This window comes from Etheostoma spectabile, chromosome 2 (assembly GCF_008692095.1).
Source record: "Etheostoma spectabile isolate EspeVRDwgs_2016 chromosome 2, UIUC_Espe_1.0, whole genome shotgun sequence".
Classification (NCBI taxonomy): Eukaryota; Metazoa; Chordata; class Actinopteri; order Perciformes; family Percidae; genus Etheostoma; species Etheostoma spectabile.
This window is the reverse complement of record NC_045734.1, coordinates 22,235,814-22,254,755: the sequence shown is the minus strand read 5'-3', so window position 1 is coordinate 22,254,755 and position 18,942 is coordinate 22,235,814. Positions and strand designations below refer to the sequence as shown.

General features: G+C 42.7%; 2 protein-coding genes across 8 annotated transcripts in view; one reads left to right on the top strand and one right to left on the bottom strand.

Moving 5' to 3' along the window:
• dcaf15 (DDB1 and CUL4 associated factor 15) overlaps positions 1-5,027 on the top strand; it is a 7,515-nt gene extending 2,488 nt beyond the window's left edge. The window contains exons 6-13 of one of the 2 annotated variants that reach the window (XM_032538216.1): positions 101-262; positions 796-1,422; positions 1,539-1,630; positions 2,082-2,204; positions 2,312-2,394; positions 2,492-2,596; positions 2,698-2,813; positions 4,137-5,027. In XM_032538216.1, coding sequence (XP_032394107.1) covers positions 101-262; positions 796-1,422; positions 1,539-1,630; positions 2,082-2,204; positions 2,312-2,394; positions 2,492-2,596; positions 2,698-2,813; positions 4,137-4,192 — 1,364 coding nt within the window. In that variant the 3' untranslated portion in view covers positions 4,193-5,027. Of the gene's footprint in view, positions 1-100; positions 263-795; positions 1,432-1,538; positions 1,631-2,081; positions 2,205-2,311; positions 2,395-2,491; positions 2,597-2,697; positions 2,814-4,136 lie in introns of both variants that reach the window. The other variant, XM_032538208.1, reaches the window with a different exon arrangement.
• A 418-nt stretch (positions 5,028-5,445) lies between these two features.
• rfx1b (regulatory factor X, 1b (influences HLA class II expression)) lies at positions 5,446-18,424 on the bottom strand. 6 transcript variants are annotated; one of them, XM_032538136.1, is made up of 18 exons: positions 18,248-18,424; positions 16,819-17,185; positions 13,860-13,957; positions 13,657-13,737; positions 12,968-13,041; positions 12,541-12,820; positions 12,271-12,452; positions 12,064-12,183; positions 10,667-10,788; positions 10,407-10,525; positions 9,977-10,080; positions 9,720-9,871; positions 9,416-9,513; positions 8,877-9,026; positions 8,551-8,762; positions 8,310-8,463; positions 8,176-8,221; positions 5,446-8,072 (listed from the first exon to the last, which is right to left on the bottom strand). In XM_032538136.1, the coding sequence occupies exons 2-18, from the start codon at positions 17,156-17,158 to the stop codon at positions 7,900-7,902; spliced, it is 2,505 nt and encodes an 834-aa protein (XP_032394027.1). In that variant the 5' UTR covers positions 17,159-17,185; positions 18,248-18,424; the 3' UTR covers positions 5,446-7,899. The 6 variants fall into 6 exon arrangements, with proteins under 6 accessions (XP_032394027.1, XP_032394035.1, XP_032394051.1 ...); XM_032538144.1 differs by having other exon boundaries at positions 18,240-18,411; XM_032538160.1 differs by lacking the exon at positions 18,248-18,424 and adding an exon at positions 18,050-18,070.
• Between the last annotated feature and the right edge of the window lie 518 nt (positions 18,425-18,942).

Sequence of the window (18,942 nt, the reverse complement as noted above, 5' to 3'; positions counted from 1 at the left end):
CACACACACACACACACACACACACACAGAGACTCCTTTACTGTTCTCACTGCCTCCGTCTCTCTGTTCCTCGTCCAACTTCCTCCTTTTCTCTCCATAGGAAGTGGTGACTGTCTGGAGCATGGCTATGTGCTGAACAGCAGGTACCAGGTGGTGTACCCATTCCCCACTTTCCAACCAGCTTTCCAGCTGAAGAAGGACCAGGTCATCCTATTAAACACTAGCTACTCTCTGGTGGCCTGCGGCATCTCACTCTGCCCAGGTAACACATACACAAATAGCAGCATAGTCACATTTCTTTATCCTTGTCTGTCTTTTATGCCTAAAATCAGATGTGCATTTTAGACCATTATATGTTAGACTTTTTCCATATAGGATGGACTACACACAAAGGTCAGATTTAGCTATTTGGAGGAAGAACTAAATTTGGTGGGAGGAGGGAACAATGTCACACCAGGTCAACAAAGGCCAGAAAATAGTTTCATTGTTTAACACTGATAAAGACCAGTTGCTATTTATTTTTTTAGATTAGTTTTTGGGCATTTTCAGAGAGGACAGCAGAAGAAATCAAAGGGTAGAGAGCCGGGGGAACAACATGCAGCAAAAGGCTGCTGCGTCGAGAGTAGACCTCTATATCTGCGCGCCTGCTCTACCAACTGAGCTGTCCGGGCACCCAACAATTGTGATCCTTGATACTCATTTATGTTCTCATTAATCCACATCTGTAAGACTTTTTTATTATCCGGCTGTTGTTGTGTTGTCAGATTTCAGCATCTCTCTGTATGTCTCTTCCAGGTAAGCAGGGTCAGTCCTCACAGATCCTTTACACAAAGAGAGCCATTCTGTCAAGTCAGGCCTCTGCATCTTTTTCCTCCTCCCCCTTGGCCTCTTATTCCTCACTACCTCAGGGATCTCCCGAAAGCCGACTGCCACCGAGCAGACCTGCTCCAATTCCCTCATCTCCTAGCCAGTCTCAAGCAGCCGTGCGAGCCCGCGAGTTTGCAGCTGACCTCTTCAGGCGAGCCCAGGGTGGAGCAGGAGGATCAGGAGGAGGAGGATGGAAAGAAAACGAAAGCCAGGCAGAAAAAAGACCACCTGATGGTGGTGAAAAAGAGGCAGCGCAGATACCAGGAGATAAAGGGATAAATGTAGAAAGGAGGAAAGAGGAGGATGATTGTAGAGATAGGAGGAAAGAGGAGAGACGGACTAGTTTACCCCAAGCGCCAACATCAGATGGGAGCCACAGTTTGCCACAGTGCTCTGAACAAGTGATGTCTCCTGCCTCTTCTTCCTCATCACCTTCATCCCCGCCGACTCCATCCCTGTCCCAGGAGGGTGGCCCCAGCGAGCCTGGATATGTCAACTATTCACGTCTGCACTACCGCCTCCAACAGCCAGGGGCAGCAGAGCAAAATGCAGGAGGTGCAGGAGGTGAGACAAGGGGAGGACGCACAGAATGGTCTGTGAAAAGTAACCCTTGTCAGGTCAAGTCTATAGCAGCTGACCGGCATTCTTCTTCTCTGTTTTGGTCTATTAAGGTTATGAAGACGATAAAGTTCAGCTACCTTTTACAGTCACTGACCTTAAAGGACGGAACCTGCAGCTGGTCACCGGGCCACACGATGGACAGGTGCGTGTTTGCGTCAGTATATTCAGACAGATTGGAATATATACATCAAGTTGCCCTTCCTGTCCTGGAAATACTGGAATCAATAGTCAATAATTAGTAACAGGCATTAATCTCAGAGCACTGCACCAGTCTTGTTTTACAGGCAATCCTAGAACCATCTCAACTGCTAAATTGGTTTTTAGCCTTAGTATATGGGGTGCATGCTCAACCAGGTGAGCTACCAGGGTGCCCTGACCTTTTCTAATAATGTAATTTACCTGCCTGTAACTTCTGTAACAGAACCTGCATTTAGTGTTACATTTTAGTGTAACTGTAAAGTTTAAACAGAACATTTATGCTTAGTGAACTTAAAAGAAACATCATTCACATGTGTAAACTGAAGGTTTGTGTGTTTGCCTTGGTACCTTCAAAGTATTTTTCTTACATTCTGAACCTGAGTTCTCTCTTGCAGAGTGTGTGTGTGGAGCAGTTGACTCTAGACTTTGAGTATCTTATCAATGAGGTGATCAGGAGTGATGCTGCCTGGGCTCCGCAGTTCTGCTCCTTCAGCGACTATGATGTTGTGATATTAGAGGTTAGTAGAAGCACACGCATACACGCCTAAAACAATGATGCAACAAAACATGGAAAGAAGAACATTTGCGTTTGACCTGGTGATAATGTGTGTGTGATGTGTATCAGGTGTGTCCTGAAACTAACACTGTGATGATCAACATCGGTCTGCTGTTACTGGCCTTCTCCAACATGGATGAGGAGCACTGCAGGTATTTGTCCTAAATGAACCTAAAGCCTTCTTCAACCCTGCATCTACCATTTTTTTCTGTCCCCACTAAGTCTGCTTTTCATTGTTTTTGTTTCCAGGCCAAACACGTATCATTCCAACCTCCAGGTCAGCTGGGACCTAAACACAGGTGTGTGTTGCACCGTGGGTGTTGGGGACCTTACAGAGGTCAAAGGTCAGACCAGGTGAGGAACTACTGACACACAAACACACACATCTTTCTGCTTGTCCCTTCTTGTTGTGCTCTGGTTATTTAAGGTTGTGCTAAAGTTGCCTCTCTTGTCAGTGGGAGTGTGTGGAGTTCTTACAGGAAGTCCTGCGTGAACACAGTGATGAAGTGGTTGGTTCCTGAGAGCAGCTCCCGCTACATTAATCGCATGACCAATGAAGCTTTACACAAAGGTGAGTTGTATACTGATTTGCGCACACATTCAATCCCTGTGTGTTTTAGCTACAGAGTGAGGCATCACACTTCTATTCCGTCTTTGTTGGGAGTTGCACATGCGCTGTAGCTAGGTAAGGACTACTAGCTAGTCAGAAGCAGAGTATGAGGGCGTGCCACTCAGCAGCTAGGCGAGCATTATAACGTGTGTTTTACAAAGTGACAAACGTTTGTCGCGGAAGTAGAGGCTGGACTACAACAGAGCTGTTTAGGAGCAGTGTTTTCTGTTGGAGATGGTAAGTCCCTTTGCGAGGGGATGTTGGGCTTTTTCACTTTGTAAACATTTAACGTACACAAAAAAGATATATAACACAATGAAAGAAAGGGGGAAAAGCCAAATAGCATAATATGAGCACTTAAAAAAAAAACTAGACAAAAAAAAGCTTTCTTTATATATGCCACAGTATCATCTTACAAAATTGGCTGGACTCTTTACATAAGGCGTTCATCTAAAATAAAGTAAACAAGCCAAGTTAGCCCTCTGAGGTAATGCGTGCTAACTACTTTATCAGACGGTAATAAAACCAAAACACACAGGCATCGTAATCAGAACCAGTGTGAACCAAGACGGCTCACGCACTTTAATTGACTCCCATATTGGCAACGTGCCTAACCCGTGTTCTGTTCCGAACACGCACATTTTGAACGTACACTTCACCAGTGTTACTAATAATAAATCACATTTAGACTTTAGACAGCAGGAAAAGCACAGGTTGAACTAATAACATGAATGGCTGCTCTGTTCCTTTTAACTGTGTCGCTAAGCCATGCACGAGGACTTCACAGCAGACATCTTCACAGTAGGAAAAACACAGGGGTTACTAATATGATTAACAATGGTACTGTTGTATTTAAGTGTCCCGGTAAGTCGAGACAGTGCACACACACAATTTACAAAAGACATTTTGAAACTGTGAGAAAAGCACAGGTGTAAATACCGAGATTAACGGTAATGGTTAACACCTGATTTTTCCTACGACATGTCAAAATGTCTGCAGTGAAAAGGCCTTGTGAGCCAGTCTGGATAATGCTTAGTGCCCTGGAATTCTTTGATTATTTGTTGATTCTTAACAAATAAGTCTGATTGCAGTGAACTCTAAGGAGGTATTATCAGCACTGTGTGGACCCAGGTACTCCTCATTGCCTGAGTTTGGTGTGATCAGGCATTGTGTTCCCTGCCAATGTTGGAAGTTTTCCAGTCCGCAAACTTTTTAAAATTCTTTTTATTTGTGTGTCTAGATTCGTGTGAATTGTAATTTACCTTCTCATCTTCTCACCCGTAGGCTCGTCCCTGCAAGTTTTGGCAGATAGTGACCGAAGTACTTGGATTGTATTATGATGAAAGAAGAAGTGTCAAAGAAACGGAAACAAAAGCACACACACATATACACGTCAACATGGCTTCATCGTCAGCACGGAGACCTTCATCTGAGTAAAATGGCTCACGTTCAGCGACTGCACTTTGGTAACGTGGTTCAAACGCGTGTCAAATAGAAACCGAACAAAAACGCTCTAGATGCTGTTAAGATGAAGATTGTTTTGGGTGGTTTGTGTGTTTTATTTGACAGGTTTCATCTTTTCTTTTGTAATTGTGTACTGTGTGTCACTGCAACCGCCAAAACCAAGAGCTGGACTGAAAGAAGATTTTGTTTTTTATACATAAATGCGTACTGTTGTAGCGCGAGTGTAACTGAACATATGCAATATCTGCACCAGTGTGATGTCCAAATGGGATTTCATCCAGAGAAATAATTTGTATGTATGAGTGTGTGCATGTTTATGTGTATGTAACATTTGACTTCTGAACAAGTTGTTTCATCACTGGACCAGTTCAGTCTATCTGTGTTGATTCATCAAGCTGCAGTATTAAAAATTAGACCATTTGAACCCAATACTGCATCACTTGACTCTTAGGATCTTTTTTAAACCTATGTCATGGAAGTAGAAGGGTTGGATTTTGTTAAAATAAGAGATTCAAAGGTTTTTTTGTGGGTCAGTTGTAATAACTTTTACACAAAGATTCTGAAAACTTGTGAAAATTGCATTGTGGTGCTTATACCCCTTTATGCTGGCTTGCGAGTATTTTTTGCTTTATTTCTTGTGAATTCCTGAATGGATTTATTTCCTTAAGTTACTCAAATAAAACATGGAATATACATAATATTTTCATTTTTACACTGGTAGACATTTGCATTAATGTTAAAAAGACACTGCTGTTTTTTTATTTAATTTCTTTACATGAAGTTGTTTACCTGACTATCTCATCAAGGTTAACTGTACTAAGCCTTTGTTAGAATTGGGCATTCAAGAGGCAGGGAGGGTGAAACAAAATGGGCTATTGAATTGCATAATGGGAAATGTAGGATACAGTAGTTTTGGGTCTTGGCCCATATTAAAGACTAAAAGTCAGGATAGCTTCAATTTTGACCATTATTTTAAGAAAAAATTACCATGAGTTTACCAACGTTATGGATTTGAGACCCCTTAAAGGCCCAAATGTTAGGGAACCTCTGCTCTGGTCTAAGTGAAGACCAAGAACAAAGTCTTGAGTGGCCGCTGTGCCATGAAGAAAAAAAAGAAATCTGGCACGAGTTTTAAGAGTAATCAGATCTTTTTAGTTAACAGTGAGAATAAAGCTACAAACGATCACAGATTTAAGTACAAATGTCTTCAGAATAACATCAAGAGGAGCTCTTTTAGAAAAGGTTCAGCAGCACTAGCCAAGGATGGAATCTAAGTCACAATTTTTTATAGTAGTGACATTGCAGTTACCAGTTGATTTTATTTTGTTTGTCCTCACCATATGCATAAATGTAAATATACTCGTTTCCTATTTAGTGCTCTTTGGTGGGATCTTTGTAGTCAGACCATCCTGAAGGAGGACAGTCCAACACTTCATAAAATCAACATCTGCTCATGCCACGTGAGAAGCTGCTGGTTGAGCATGTGCTCTTTGGAAAGGGTCCATCTAGAAAGTCTCCATATTCACATGCTTGGTCCATCATTACAATTAAAAATATAGTTCAATCATCTGGATAGTGGACATAGCACAACATATTTTTTAAGGCAACAATGGTTAAACAACATATAAATAGTTTGGATATGTGACAATGTTCACCAAAGGTACGCAATATAGGTTATTTACAAAATGTTCAACATTGATACCCAGAAAATACACATCTACTTTTACACTACAAAAACTTTGAGAAGTAGCTGGTACAAAGGTCGCCATGGATACAGTGTAGTAAGTGCTGCTGATTGGGTGGGATAAGCTTTGCTCTTGTCCTGTGGCCCACTCAACTTGCACTGCATCTATGAAGTGTCTAAACTGTGTGCGTGTGTTTGTGTGTATATAAAAGAAATGATCTTGAATTAAGTAATGGATGGATGGATGGATGAAGAACAGCAAACTGAGCAAAATCATCACGAGGCTTGACTGTCACCATTTCAATATTTTTGTCACAGCTAGTAGAAGTTCATGACAACACCAAGACTACTTTACATGACTTCCATTTATTAATCCACAATACAGTATATATAGAATATAAGCTTTCTTTAGGCTAGAAATCTCTCAAAGGCACAGGGTTTCAGTTAATTGGCCAAATTAATAAGAAATTAAATTAAGTCAAATATGGCATCCACATATCTGTCAAACAACATCCATGGTGCAGTATCATTCCAGACGCTACTCTGAGATTACAACATTGTATATTTCAGACAGTGCCCTGCATAGTCATTGCTTTAAAGGCAAGGTACAAGATATTTTTGAGTTTAGAGTACAAGGAAGAACACTGGAGTCTTCTTATCTCTTTTCAGCAATCAGGTCAGTGGTTAAGGCGGGGCAGGAGGGAATCAAGAATATACAGACAGGTGACCAACTGAAGAAATAAACCAACATTAAATGTCTTAGTAAGGTTTTGGCATGGATTACACGCTTCTGGAACTTCACTGGAGGGATGAAAGCCATTCTTCCTCATTCTGATGTTTGGATGATGGCGGCGGAGAGTGCTGTCTAAGATTGGGTTGAGATCTGGTGACCGTGAAGGCCACAGGATATCATTTACATAATTTTTCATACTCATCAAACCATTCAGTGACCCCTCAAGCCATATGGATGGGGACATTGTCACTGTGGAAGAGACCACTGGAGGTGATTGCGCAGAGCAACTTTGTAGTGATTTGCAGTGAGTCTTCCCTCTGAGGGGACAAGCGGACCCAGCCATGCCAGCAAGATGTACTTTAGTCACACCTGGTCCTATTAAAACAGCAGCCAGTTGTGACTGAAGCTCCTGCTGTGTGTACCCCAACAATAAACTCCCTTTCAAAGTCACTTGGATCTTTAAAGAAAAAAGAGCCAACGCACTCTTCGAGAAACAAGTTATAAAGTCTTTATGTGTCTATTTCATGATAAAACTACTTGTACATGTTTAAAAAAAAAGTAACAACTGCGTAACTTCCTTAAGTCACTTAGATCTTTTCCTCCTGCCATCTTGATACAAAATCAGAATCAAGTGGGCCTGCTCAGCGTTTTTTATACATGCCACAGCGCATGATTGGCTGTTATTTGCTTAATTGTTCAATGCAGTGCACCTCTCTGGAAGCATCTGCATTCGTTATGTTTCCTCACTCCTAAATTCAGGTTTTTACTTTTAATTTTTCACCCATCTGTATATATTATATATTTATATATTGTATACAATATAGTTGAGACTGGACAGAAGTGGCTAATGGCATCTTGCCACTGGACAAACAGGGAAGGCACAGGGAATGAGGGAAGGACTGTAAAATATCAGGTAAAGGCAAAGAGAAAAAGAATGGCAGAATGAAAGTACAAAATTGGCAAAGGGCTCTTCCACATTCTAACATACTTGCGCGCACACGCACACACCAAACATTATCTGTTTGCAAACCCAAAGGCCAAACAGGGTGACAAAATGGTATGACATGATGTTGAACTTAAAGCAAAATGTGTGTGTGTGGTGTGTGTGTGTGTGTGTGTGTGTGTGTGTGTGTGTGTACATGTGTGATAACTATATATATGAGCGGCTAAGATGGGGTGCTGTCGGTCAGAGAGTGCAGATTGAAACTGGTCCTGGACAGCTTGGCGGGCGGCTCCATCGTGTCCTTCTCGTCATCAACCGCTCTCAGCGAGCTGGACTGCAGCACGAGATCTCCGCCCTCGTCCTCGCTTTCCTCTTCCTCGTCATCCTCCTCTTCTTCTGATGGAGACAGGCATTGAAGTGACATGTATGAAGTGACCTGATAACAGAGGCTGGGAGTTGAAATCAAACACCTTAGTGAGGAGAACCATAATGAAATTACCTTTCTCCAGGTCCGGAGAGATTCGGCTCTTGACAGTGCTTGCAAACTGCAACACAGAGTAAGACCTGGACATTTATAAACATGTATCATCAAGTTCAGACGGCTAGTATGTGACTGAGTGTGCAGATACGTACTTCTCCCATGACCGCAATGGGTGTTACTCCTTTAGCCTGGGCCACCCGGTGTTCTATCAGGTAGTACATATACTCATCATACAGCAAGCGGATCAGGTGAAAGGAGCCAAAGCTGGCAGCACTGCGCAAAGTCAGGTCCCGGATTACCATAGAGCTAGTGAGGAAAAGCGAGAAGACGAAAACAATTATCTTCAGCATAAACCCAATATTTTTATATATCACATTTGTCCTTTTCCCTCACCTATAGAAGGACCAGTTGAGCAGGAAAACCTTTGCAGCCTTTGGGAGCACGATAGGGTTGTGCTCGTAGGGCTTCAGGGCCTCAGACACAACCCCTTCCAGCCAGGTAGCCCACTGCTCCAGAGAGTTCTGCTGCTGCAGGGTCATTTTAAAGTCTTGTTCCAGCCTCTGTACCACACGGTCTTCACACTGACATACCCAGGATGCCTGCTCCTGGACACACACACACACACACACGTGGACAGTGTCAGGCGTCTGCTCTATTTCACCTAAAACACTAATGTACAGTAGCAGATGGGAGGGGGGGAGGGGGAAGGAAGTACAAACCTGTACATTAGTGAAATCAACCCTGTTGAGGTCTGAGAGCATTTGGTTGATCTGGGCGGAGTTCTGGAGGACTGCGCGGGCTGCCTGGGCGAGGTGGTTCAGGCTGGTATAGCGGCGCAGCGTCTGGGAGAAGGAGCCCACACACACTACCTGAAGGGGGGGGGAATGCATGGAGCCATAATTAGATGGCACGTCAGGAAGAAACCACTATAAGGCCCAGTTCACATTCAGAACTTAAGTGCATCTTGGGTTTTCCAATCACAAGTGAACCGCACTGAAGATGTATAAATACACACTTAAACACACCAAGGATACATCCCATCCAACATAATAAAAAGCGGTCACTCGAGACATTTAAGATAAATTGCCATGCCAAGTCTGACATCTGATCTGGGCCGAGACATCAACTGAATAGGATCGTTCTATCTAGATAGAAACCTGTTAACATCTGGCCATGTAAGAGTAAGATATAGAAATATGTAAAAAAGTGATGCAGAGCTCTGTCTTGATATGTAAACAGTGCAGAAGCATGCAATTACCTTTATGCGAACCATCTCTTCTGGGATGTTCATCATGGCGCCTGTCAACCAGTTCTCCAGACTCTTGGCAAAGTTGCGGATGGCCTGGGTTAAGGCACCTGAGGAAGGGATTGTGGCAATGTAGAGAGGAGAAATAGAAAGAGAATGAAAGAGAGAAAGATTAGATCTATATCTACACATGGAGATGTGTAGAAGAACTTTGCCCCGGATTGAGGCCTGCATTCTGTAAATCTGTCAATTAATGTCTTGATAGCCTCACTAAACAGTTTTGCGTACAGGCCTCTTATGGGCCTTACTAACTTACTGGGGATGGGTCTCAGTACATCAGGGATGAGGATCTCCACCAGAGTCTGGTAGAGCAGGTTGTCACACTCTTTGGTCCAGCGCAGCACAGGCTCATACTTACACAGCACCACCAGGCACGATTTGGGCAGACGCTTCTCAGACTCATTGTGCCTGGAGGAGCACAAGACAGACCGTTCATACTTACAGCAGTGGATGAGATTTACATGCGCTAGTATTTCTTCCATCAGATTGTCTGAGTGTATTAATGACACTTACAGGTTAAGTGATTCGCTGTCACTGCTCTGGCTGAACCGCCAGAAGGATTTCCAAAGTGTCTCCACGAGAGTGAACTGAAGGTTGACCATCACGTCCAGGATGGCCTGTGGAGATCACACACACACACACACACACACACACACACACACACACACACACACACACACACACACACACACACACAGGTGTCTAAACTGTCTTCACACTTCCCAACGCCATGATTACTTGACACTTTCATTGTACAGAATGTTTTATGAGTGCCGGGAGCTTTTATCTTTAAGCATTTAACAATTATGTGTTATACAACAATTTCAACTTTGACATCAGATAGCTAGCTTGGTGTTGAACAGCATCTGCATAAAGAGCCATGAACCGTGTATGTGGACAGAGTACAAAGCTAACATGTCTAACTGTCTTTATGACTGCCTACCTCACAGTGTTCCCTGTAGAGAGTCTGAAAGGCCTTGAGGTGTTCTAAAAGGATCCCATCAGGCAGGGTTCCATCTTGCAGATCAATGTCCACAAAGTCTGGCAGCGGCCTTGATGCCTCTGCACAAGAGACAGAAGTTATTCACAGCTTGTTTACGGGAGTACCAAGAGCACCAAGAACACAAGATGAAAGTATCCATTTGTTATTGTATTGCTAGGAATAAAATGGTGAACATTTTGCAGGGTGCAAGCGTTGCTCACCCAGAAACTGCTGGTACTGTTGCACCTGCGCCGAAATATCACATAGTGCCGCCGCCTGCTGCTGACCCATCCCACCTGATGTCCCATTGGTGATCCCCTGTGACTTCTGAAGTGGCTTTATCCTATGGGACAGAGTACCCATCAGTCAAACACTGCATTTCCACCTGGTATTAAAACCCGATCTGAGTGATCCAATCACAAATGGACAGACTGTAATAGAGTATAAGCAGCACTTCCCACTGTTAAAAATTAACAATAAAGGCGTATAAACCAAAAACTGCACACCTGGAAACAATGTGACCCAAAAGTGAGGAGAAAACTACACAATTGGCAACCAAGATTACAGGTGTCCCTAAAATAACCAAAAACTACACACATTGAAAATGTTCCAACAGGAATGTAATCCAAATTGGGGAGAAATAATTAACATCAGCAACCAAGAGTATAAGTAAAATCTACACTGTAGTAATGTCTGTAAAATGGTGTTGAAGCCCAGGTGTTGATGCCTGCGCAGTATGCCCGTGTTGACATTAACATCATCTAGCATCTACCATTTTACAGCTGCTGCTTTGACCACTCAGGCTCGCCGGCTTCTTAATGGCAAATGGAGAAGTTGCGCCCTAAGAACAGGAATGTCTGTAGTAATATCTTACATATTCGTGATTTCAGGGAAGTTTTATGAAACTTAAAATGAGGTTATTTTATAACGGCTGCCTGGCACATAGCTCCAGACAGCTAGGGATACAGGAACAGGCGGTACCGAAACAAACAACACAGACACATCACTGACAGTATAATTATAACACTCAAAACACACAATTCACTCTCAGTGGTTTCTGTTATATGAGAAATACTTTTGAATGAGTATGTTGTTCCGCTCACAGTTGAGCGTGCGGTCCTTAATGTGGCCCAAGACACAGGCACGTACCCACTGCTGTAAGAATGCGATCCCAAGTGGCCTTAATTACCTCTGAATGTGGTATGAGTGATCTGATCTCAATGGGTCCTGGGTGCATTCCCACCTGTATTTAGACCTGTCCACTTGTGATCAGATCACTCAGATCAGATTTGAATACCACATTTAAATGGGGTCAGAGAGACACACAGAGAAAGAGTCACAGAGAAAACACAGCTTATGTTGCAACTGGAACACTGGAAACATGGCTGAAATGGTAAGCAAAGCCACTGTAAGATCTTTTTTATTTAAATTGATCATCTACCACAATGATGCATTTGCTTCCCTGTATAATGTGTCTGGAAGACACAATCACATGTGGTCATCTCTAGATACTGTAGATGTGTAAATGACCCTCACAACGAGATGTAAAAATGAATGCGGAAATTACAAATTCCACCCTTAGACACAGGGACACAAGTACACAACCCTGTGTGGATACCTGTTTTTCTGTGAGAAAGGCTGCTGCCTCATCGCCATGTGCTGTTGTTCATCCATCAGTCTGAGCAGCGGGGAACCAGATTTGATCCTCAGTCCATAGTAGTGGTACTTAGAGTTCCCTCTGAAACACACACGCACAAAGAGTTCTGATTTTGCCCTGAGATACACGTCTAGAAAAATTGATGTACGTGTGTGTGTGTATATATACCTGGTTCCTAATCTCCGTGTACGCAACCCCATGAAGACAGACCTGATGAGTTTGCCGAAGGATGCAGCATTAACAGGTTCTAGTTTCTGCTCCTGGCAGTGCAGCAGGTAGTGGTAGTAGAGGGTGCAGCGAGGTAAACTTACCCCCTCTGCCCCCTCGTAGTTATCACACAGCCACTGCACCTAGGGAAGCTCACAGAATTTCATTTTCTGAACTTCCACATCTTAGATTGTAACGAATACATTGTTCACTTTGAACTTGAGTACTTACAGTAGCGGGTGGGGCACGAGCGTTAGGGCTGGTGTAACTCTGTCCTCCTCCACCTGCTGCTGTTCCTCCTAACACATAACCTCCCTGAATGACATAGCCCCCTCCGCCCGTAGCAGCTCCCCCACTATTGGCTCCCGCTGTTGCCACAGAAACGGGCTGCGAGGTGACAGAGCCAGTGATGTCTGACTCAGAGCTGGGTGTGGCCTCGTAGTAGGAGGACGAGGAGGAAGGGGTCTGCGAGTAGAGGGGCGAGTCGGAGAAAGGGTAGTTGCTCGATCGACTGGACAGGAAAAGACATTTACGCACACAAAAAGAAACATGTAAATACAACATAGTTGTGTGTCCAGTTGCATGGTGTGTGTAATTGATCATGTGTGTGAGCATGCCTATGTCAACATGCAAACAAAGCAGGTTCCTTTCTACTCACATGGAGGACGTGGTAAAAGTCGTGTCTCCTCCTCCGTCCACATACTGCACCTGGCCAGAGTAAACATGCTCCACCTGGACAACAAGCAAACAAGAGATTTAAAGCTGCACAACAAAATGTAAACACAATATTGACACACAGTAGTATTACCCTATGAAGTTATGACAAGCGTGTTATTGTGTCTACGTACACATCCAGGAGAACAGAGCAGGCACAATTTTTGAAACCAGTGTGACAGCTAATCATCATTTTGTGATACATAAAGGAAAGCCTAGTTGTTGACAGCATTTCTTGGTAGTTTAAGGACATCAAGTATTAAGGAATACAACTAGAAAAACCAAAGAAGTAGTGGGGCTGTAGTCTTCCATTAAAGATGAATGTAAGTGGTGGTTCGGAAACAGTTTATTCACTCACACAGGTACAAAGCATGACCTGCAGAGTTCAGTGTTCAGGTAAATCTCAGACAGCCTGGGGAGGCCGTAGCGATGGAGGTAAAAAGACGTGCAAAGCCGGCTGGATATGATTTATTTCAACAAAAGGGCACTAGGGGCTTACTCTCCCACATCCCTCTTTCTGTCTGCTTATGGACAAGCCATTGCTAAAAATATCACACTACCTTTACACTTCAATAGAATGTATATATTGTATACTTTCTCACGTTATAAGGGGACAATGTTTCGTCCGTTTACCTCCCGGTGAATGTCCCCAGACTGTAGGTTCTTAATCTGAATCCTCTTGGCTGCCTGCGACACCGCTTGCAACACTGACCTCTGCAGGTGAGTAAAGCCACAGTGTCAGATGGAACTGATGGGTGCTAAACCTTTTGTTGTGACTTGCTCTTTTGTGGTCAAATGGAAAATTAATGGGGTTTGTGTATATGTGTGCATCTTACCTGTTGGGTAGTCTGCACTGGTTGGACCACCTGAGTAGGAACACCAGTGGCAGGTGGGCTAGAGTCTGACAAGCTGTCATTGGAGTGAACTGAGCCCTCTAGGGACGGCAGAAGGAGAGAGGTTTCATCAGAGGATAGAACAAGGCAACAGAAAAGCCAGCCACTATTATCACAAGTTCAGTACTCACGACATACTGCTTCCAAATCATAATAACAGCCACCGCAGAACATCCTGCACCAAAGTCTATTTTTTTCAGCTGAGAAGTGACTGATAGTAGGGATGAGGAAAAAGTGTGTCGGTCCAACTCTGCTTTCATCCTTATATCTTGCATGTCAGAAGGACAGCCTTGGACAGCTAATCTCCCCAGATGGAGAGAGAAATCACTCCATCTTGTAAACATGCAGATCAGATGAGAGAGGGAAATGAGAAATACACAAGGGATGATGGATAGAGGGAGAAAACAGAGGATGGAGAGTGGGCGGCGGAAAAGAGGGTAATATTCACTTTCTTGTACCCTTCAGGTGAAAAAAGATTCTACTTAAACTGTTTTGCATCGTCCTGCTTTAACTGTGCTGCTCTCACTTCAACCTGGGTTAACCGCTGTGAACATATACTCGAGGCAGCACAACCCGGCACAGTCCATCACTTTTTGGATTATGATGACGGAAAGTGAGAACTAACTCTCGTCATTCCCAACTGGAGAGCTAGAAAGTATATAACTTTTTATTTAAACAACTTTATATTCCTCCCATAACACAATTCAAGAGTATTGCCTACTTTACAAATATGTTATCGTTAATAAGGTCCAGGAATTTTGGACCAGGATACATGATAACCTATGTCGGATTGCAGGGACCCAGCTCCATTCATCACAAGATTATTTTTGTTCCCGTAGATCTCCTACGCAGGATGGATAAGCACATATGAAGCTGTGTCCAGACTAGTTTAATGATAGCCAGACAGATTATTTTAAGAGGATGGAGGAATGAAGTGGTGCCGTCAATCCAGGAGTGGGCTTGTGAGATGGCTAGGGAGGCGGAGTTTGAAAAAATGTCATTTAAACGGTTTGCCAGGTTGGATGTCTATACTATAAAATGGGGAAAGTACCTGCATTTACTTGAGGACTCCTAGGAAGCTTTGTGCTGGGGAGACATGTTTGGTTTACTGTCTTTTTTTGTTACTATTCTGTTGAATGATTTTGAATATTGTAGTTACTGTGTCATCTTGATTTTTGTCTAGGTGGGTGGTGATGACAGGGGGGTAATTCATGTTGTGAGTTGTATGTTTTGTAATTTGTTAAAAAATGAAGTTAATGAAGTAAATGTTAACCATCGTTAGAGATTACATGGTGTTTTCATAGTTCAATATCTAACTAGTCACCCCTGTCTGGCGGCAACTTATATACACCTTAATTTCTTGATTCAAAGGGGAAAGGCCTACTGAGGGCACTGACTGAGAAAAATAAGGAAGGCGAGTTGAGAAGCCTTCTGGGCCATGGCTTTGTTTAGGTTTACCCAATCCTGACAATTGCAGATAGGACCAGAATAGTAGGCGTGTCCAACAACCAACCAAATCATATTAATACAACAGGCATATTTAATAAAGGTATACATATTTGACGATTTTCAGCACATTCAAAATGTAGCTTTTACTTTTTCAATTGTCTAAACATGAATTAGGTCACATAAAAATATCCATCATTTATTGATTATTGACATGAAAACTACTGTACTGCAATAAATAGATATATGGGAATGCCAGGTTTTACTAAGCCCAGTTATTCAGACAACTTAGTCCCATTTTTTGAGAGTGAGACAAGCCCCAGGCCTGTGAGTCTCACTCTGGGTGAGAGTGCACACTGTTACATGATACTAGCAGGCAAAAAGATCTACGAATAGACGGCACTAAAATTAACATACACCGGTGTTGGGGTCAATACTGGCTCACTCCATTTTAAAAATACTAACTGATTTCTATATGACTGAGCATTTGTTTTATAATTTGGGATGTTAAACAAAAAAAAACTATTTTTTTTAATATCTAATTTAACTAATATCTGGAAATGGTCCAAAGCCTTGTAAGCACACAGTGCATTAGCTACCATAGCTACTGGCTTATCTCATTTTTTGTACCACTGCAGGAATTGCACAATAAAAGCCATGTTGATGAAATATAATTGAAAACAAATCCTGTCATTATACCATTGACTCTCTATAACAGCAAAAGCAGCAGAGTAGAAGTCAAGTCAGGTTATATCCTTAACCATCCACGCTCCCACATTTGGGACTATGCAGCCTAGCAACCAAGTCCATCAGCTTATTTTGTCCTCATAATGTATGCACCACCCAACCAGACAGGCAAACTACATCAGTGTTTTTTTGATCCTGGTGGGAATTAGATCTCTGCTTTATTCCAGACATCTAATCAGACTATTTTAAAGGAAGGTTGCAACTAGGCAGGGTTGAAAACTTGTAACCTAAAAAATACAATTACAATTACAATTATTTACAACAGAGGAAAGCAGAAAATCCTCACATCTGAGAACCCTAAACCAATAAATATTTGGGGTTTTTCATGGATAAATGACAAATAATTACTCCATTATCTAAGTTGTTGACAATTTATTTGGTGTCAATTCACTAATTATTTAAGCACTGCATGATACCACTTTAATTTAACTATCAATAGATTATAATGGGCCCTGGCAACTAAACCCAAGCGCTAGTCGTAATTTTAAAGATACATAAACACAACTGTGCTCTGCAATGTTTGGTTACTAGAATCCATCACTATGCCACCCAAACTGCCAGTCTCCAACCAGGATCCAGCCTGTTGCTTAAACCCCTAAAACATTGACTGCATACCATTTCGTGCCCTCCTGCGGCTAGAAAATGCATAGTGTGTGTGTGCAAAGTGTGTATTATGTAGTAATACGTCAGTCATTCCTCTGTGTCTCACCTGTAACAGTTACTATGATGTACTGGGGCGAGTTGCTCTGACCATTACTTTTCTGGACAGCAGAGTGCTGGATTTCTTGGGATACATAGTGCTGCGTGGGAGTCGTCAGAACCACTGCCTTCTGGTTGATGGGCGGCGCTTGAGAACAAAGTGCGTCCTGTCCTGTTTTTGAGACAGTGGCCGATTGGTTAGCCGATGCAATGGCTCCAGAGGTTGGTGGGATCTCGGACAGGAAGTGTGCCGTCTTTGCGGATGAGGGTGTGGTAGGAGATGGTGTTGCTATGGTTACTGTATTGGCCTGCTGAGGCTGAAGGTCCTCTGAGTATCCAGAAGTTGCCATGGCAACCAAGGCTTTGAGGTGCTAGTTCTGAGGATAAAAAGAATCAGCACTCATTATTTAAAGCGCTACAAACGTACGTAATACCACACTTGTTGCCATGTTATTTCACCTCGCTATGATTTGACCACACTGACCTAGTGTGTGTACGTGGAACATAAAGAGGAGGAAGTAGGGTTTTTGTCTGAGACCAACAGTAGTCTAGAGCTTTTCCTGTTTGCTCCAGTATGAAACACAGTGCGACCTTAATCGCCATGATTAAAGCAACGAATTAAATTTCCAAAACAAGGCTTATTAACCGTGGCCATGTGGTCTCAAGTGAAATAAAAACTAAATTACTAACTAAAAATGTGGAAACATGCGACAATGGACAGTTGGGCCCACTGTCATTCAAGACTTAAGGCCATCCCACTGAAGGATAAGCCACTCCTGCGTACTGTAAACCAAGACGGCAAACAAGACAATCAGATGATCATCCGGCACACCGTGTTCATGGGAGTGATTTGCTGAATTCAATGTCAGACCAAAAACTTCACTAAAACAGTGAAAAAGTCCCTAAAAGATTATGAAACATACTAACGTTACATTCACATCTCAGCGTTTATAACTCATAGTTGCGTCACAAGTTCCATGTGCTTCCTGGATAGCTTGCTTGAAAAGTGAGTTGAGAAAGCGAGAGTGATAGCTTCCCCAGCTAGCAGCTCACGTTGAGTTGTGGCGTTAGAGAGAGCTATCGCTAGTTGCTTGTTAAAGTTACTCGTATTGGATAGTTGATAAATCCCCATGACAAACCCCTCTCATTATAATGCTATCGCGAACAAAGCTGTAAGAAAACCCCTGAACATTCTAAGAAATGAGCCAAAAAAGAACGATTGGCATTACAACACTACACACCCGCCATCTTGTGCTCTTATCAAAGATCTGACATCGCCATAACAACGGTCTCCGTTTGGAAAGAAGCTAGCAACCACATACATCACCGTGTCGCTCGACCATTTTCACGTTAATAACGCTGAGGGTTGTACAAACAAGTACACATATACAATAAGACAAAATGGAATGGTAATTCTAATATATATTTTACTTTTTCACCTCTAGTTTGTCCCAATATTGTCCTTTTTAGTCGTTGAAGTATTTTCCCCTTATATTATAGGTTGTTGTTGTTGACTCCCGTTGCTTGGTTCTTGTCGCTAGGACTACCGTGACTATGGCGCCTTGCCTTCACCCGGGCAACTGTTGCTACCCTCTCGTCATCGCCCCGCCCTACACTAAATGCTGATTTGCTGATTTGGGAGGTGGTCGTAGCGTCAGTAAAATAATCTATCGTTCATTGGTAGACAGTCCCTGTCTGTCACTTTCACCAGATCCGAACGTGAGATGACCACTTTTAAAGTTACTTCTTTGATTGCTCATAATGTCAAGTAGATAGATGAAAAATGGAACGACATTTTATTCAGTTCTCATAAATGTTGTTACCTCCACTTATCTCTACCCCTTCTATAGGCTTGTATAAACAATTAATATTGTACAACATTTAAAAGTTGACAATTGATTTGAGTCACGGTAGTAGGCCTATCACTACTTGGCCCCTGAATAATATCTGTAGAGTGTGTATATGTGTGCCACTTTGACACAGTGAACACCAATGTATGGCACCCTAGTTATCTTTGAGGTGGATAGTGATCTCCATCCAATGCACAGCAGAGCAGATAGCAAGACAGAGAGATTGTGTGACATACAGCACAATCCAAAATTATGTAAGGTGACAGAAAGGCCAGGAAAAGGTC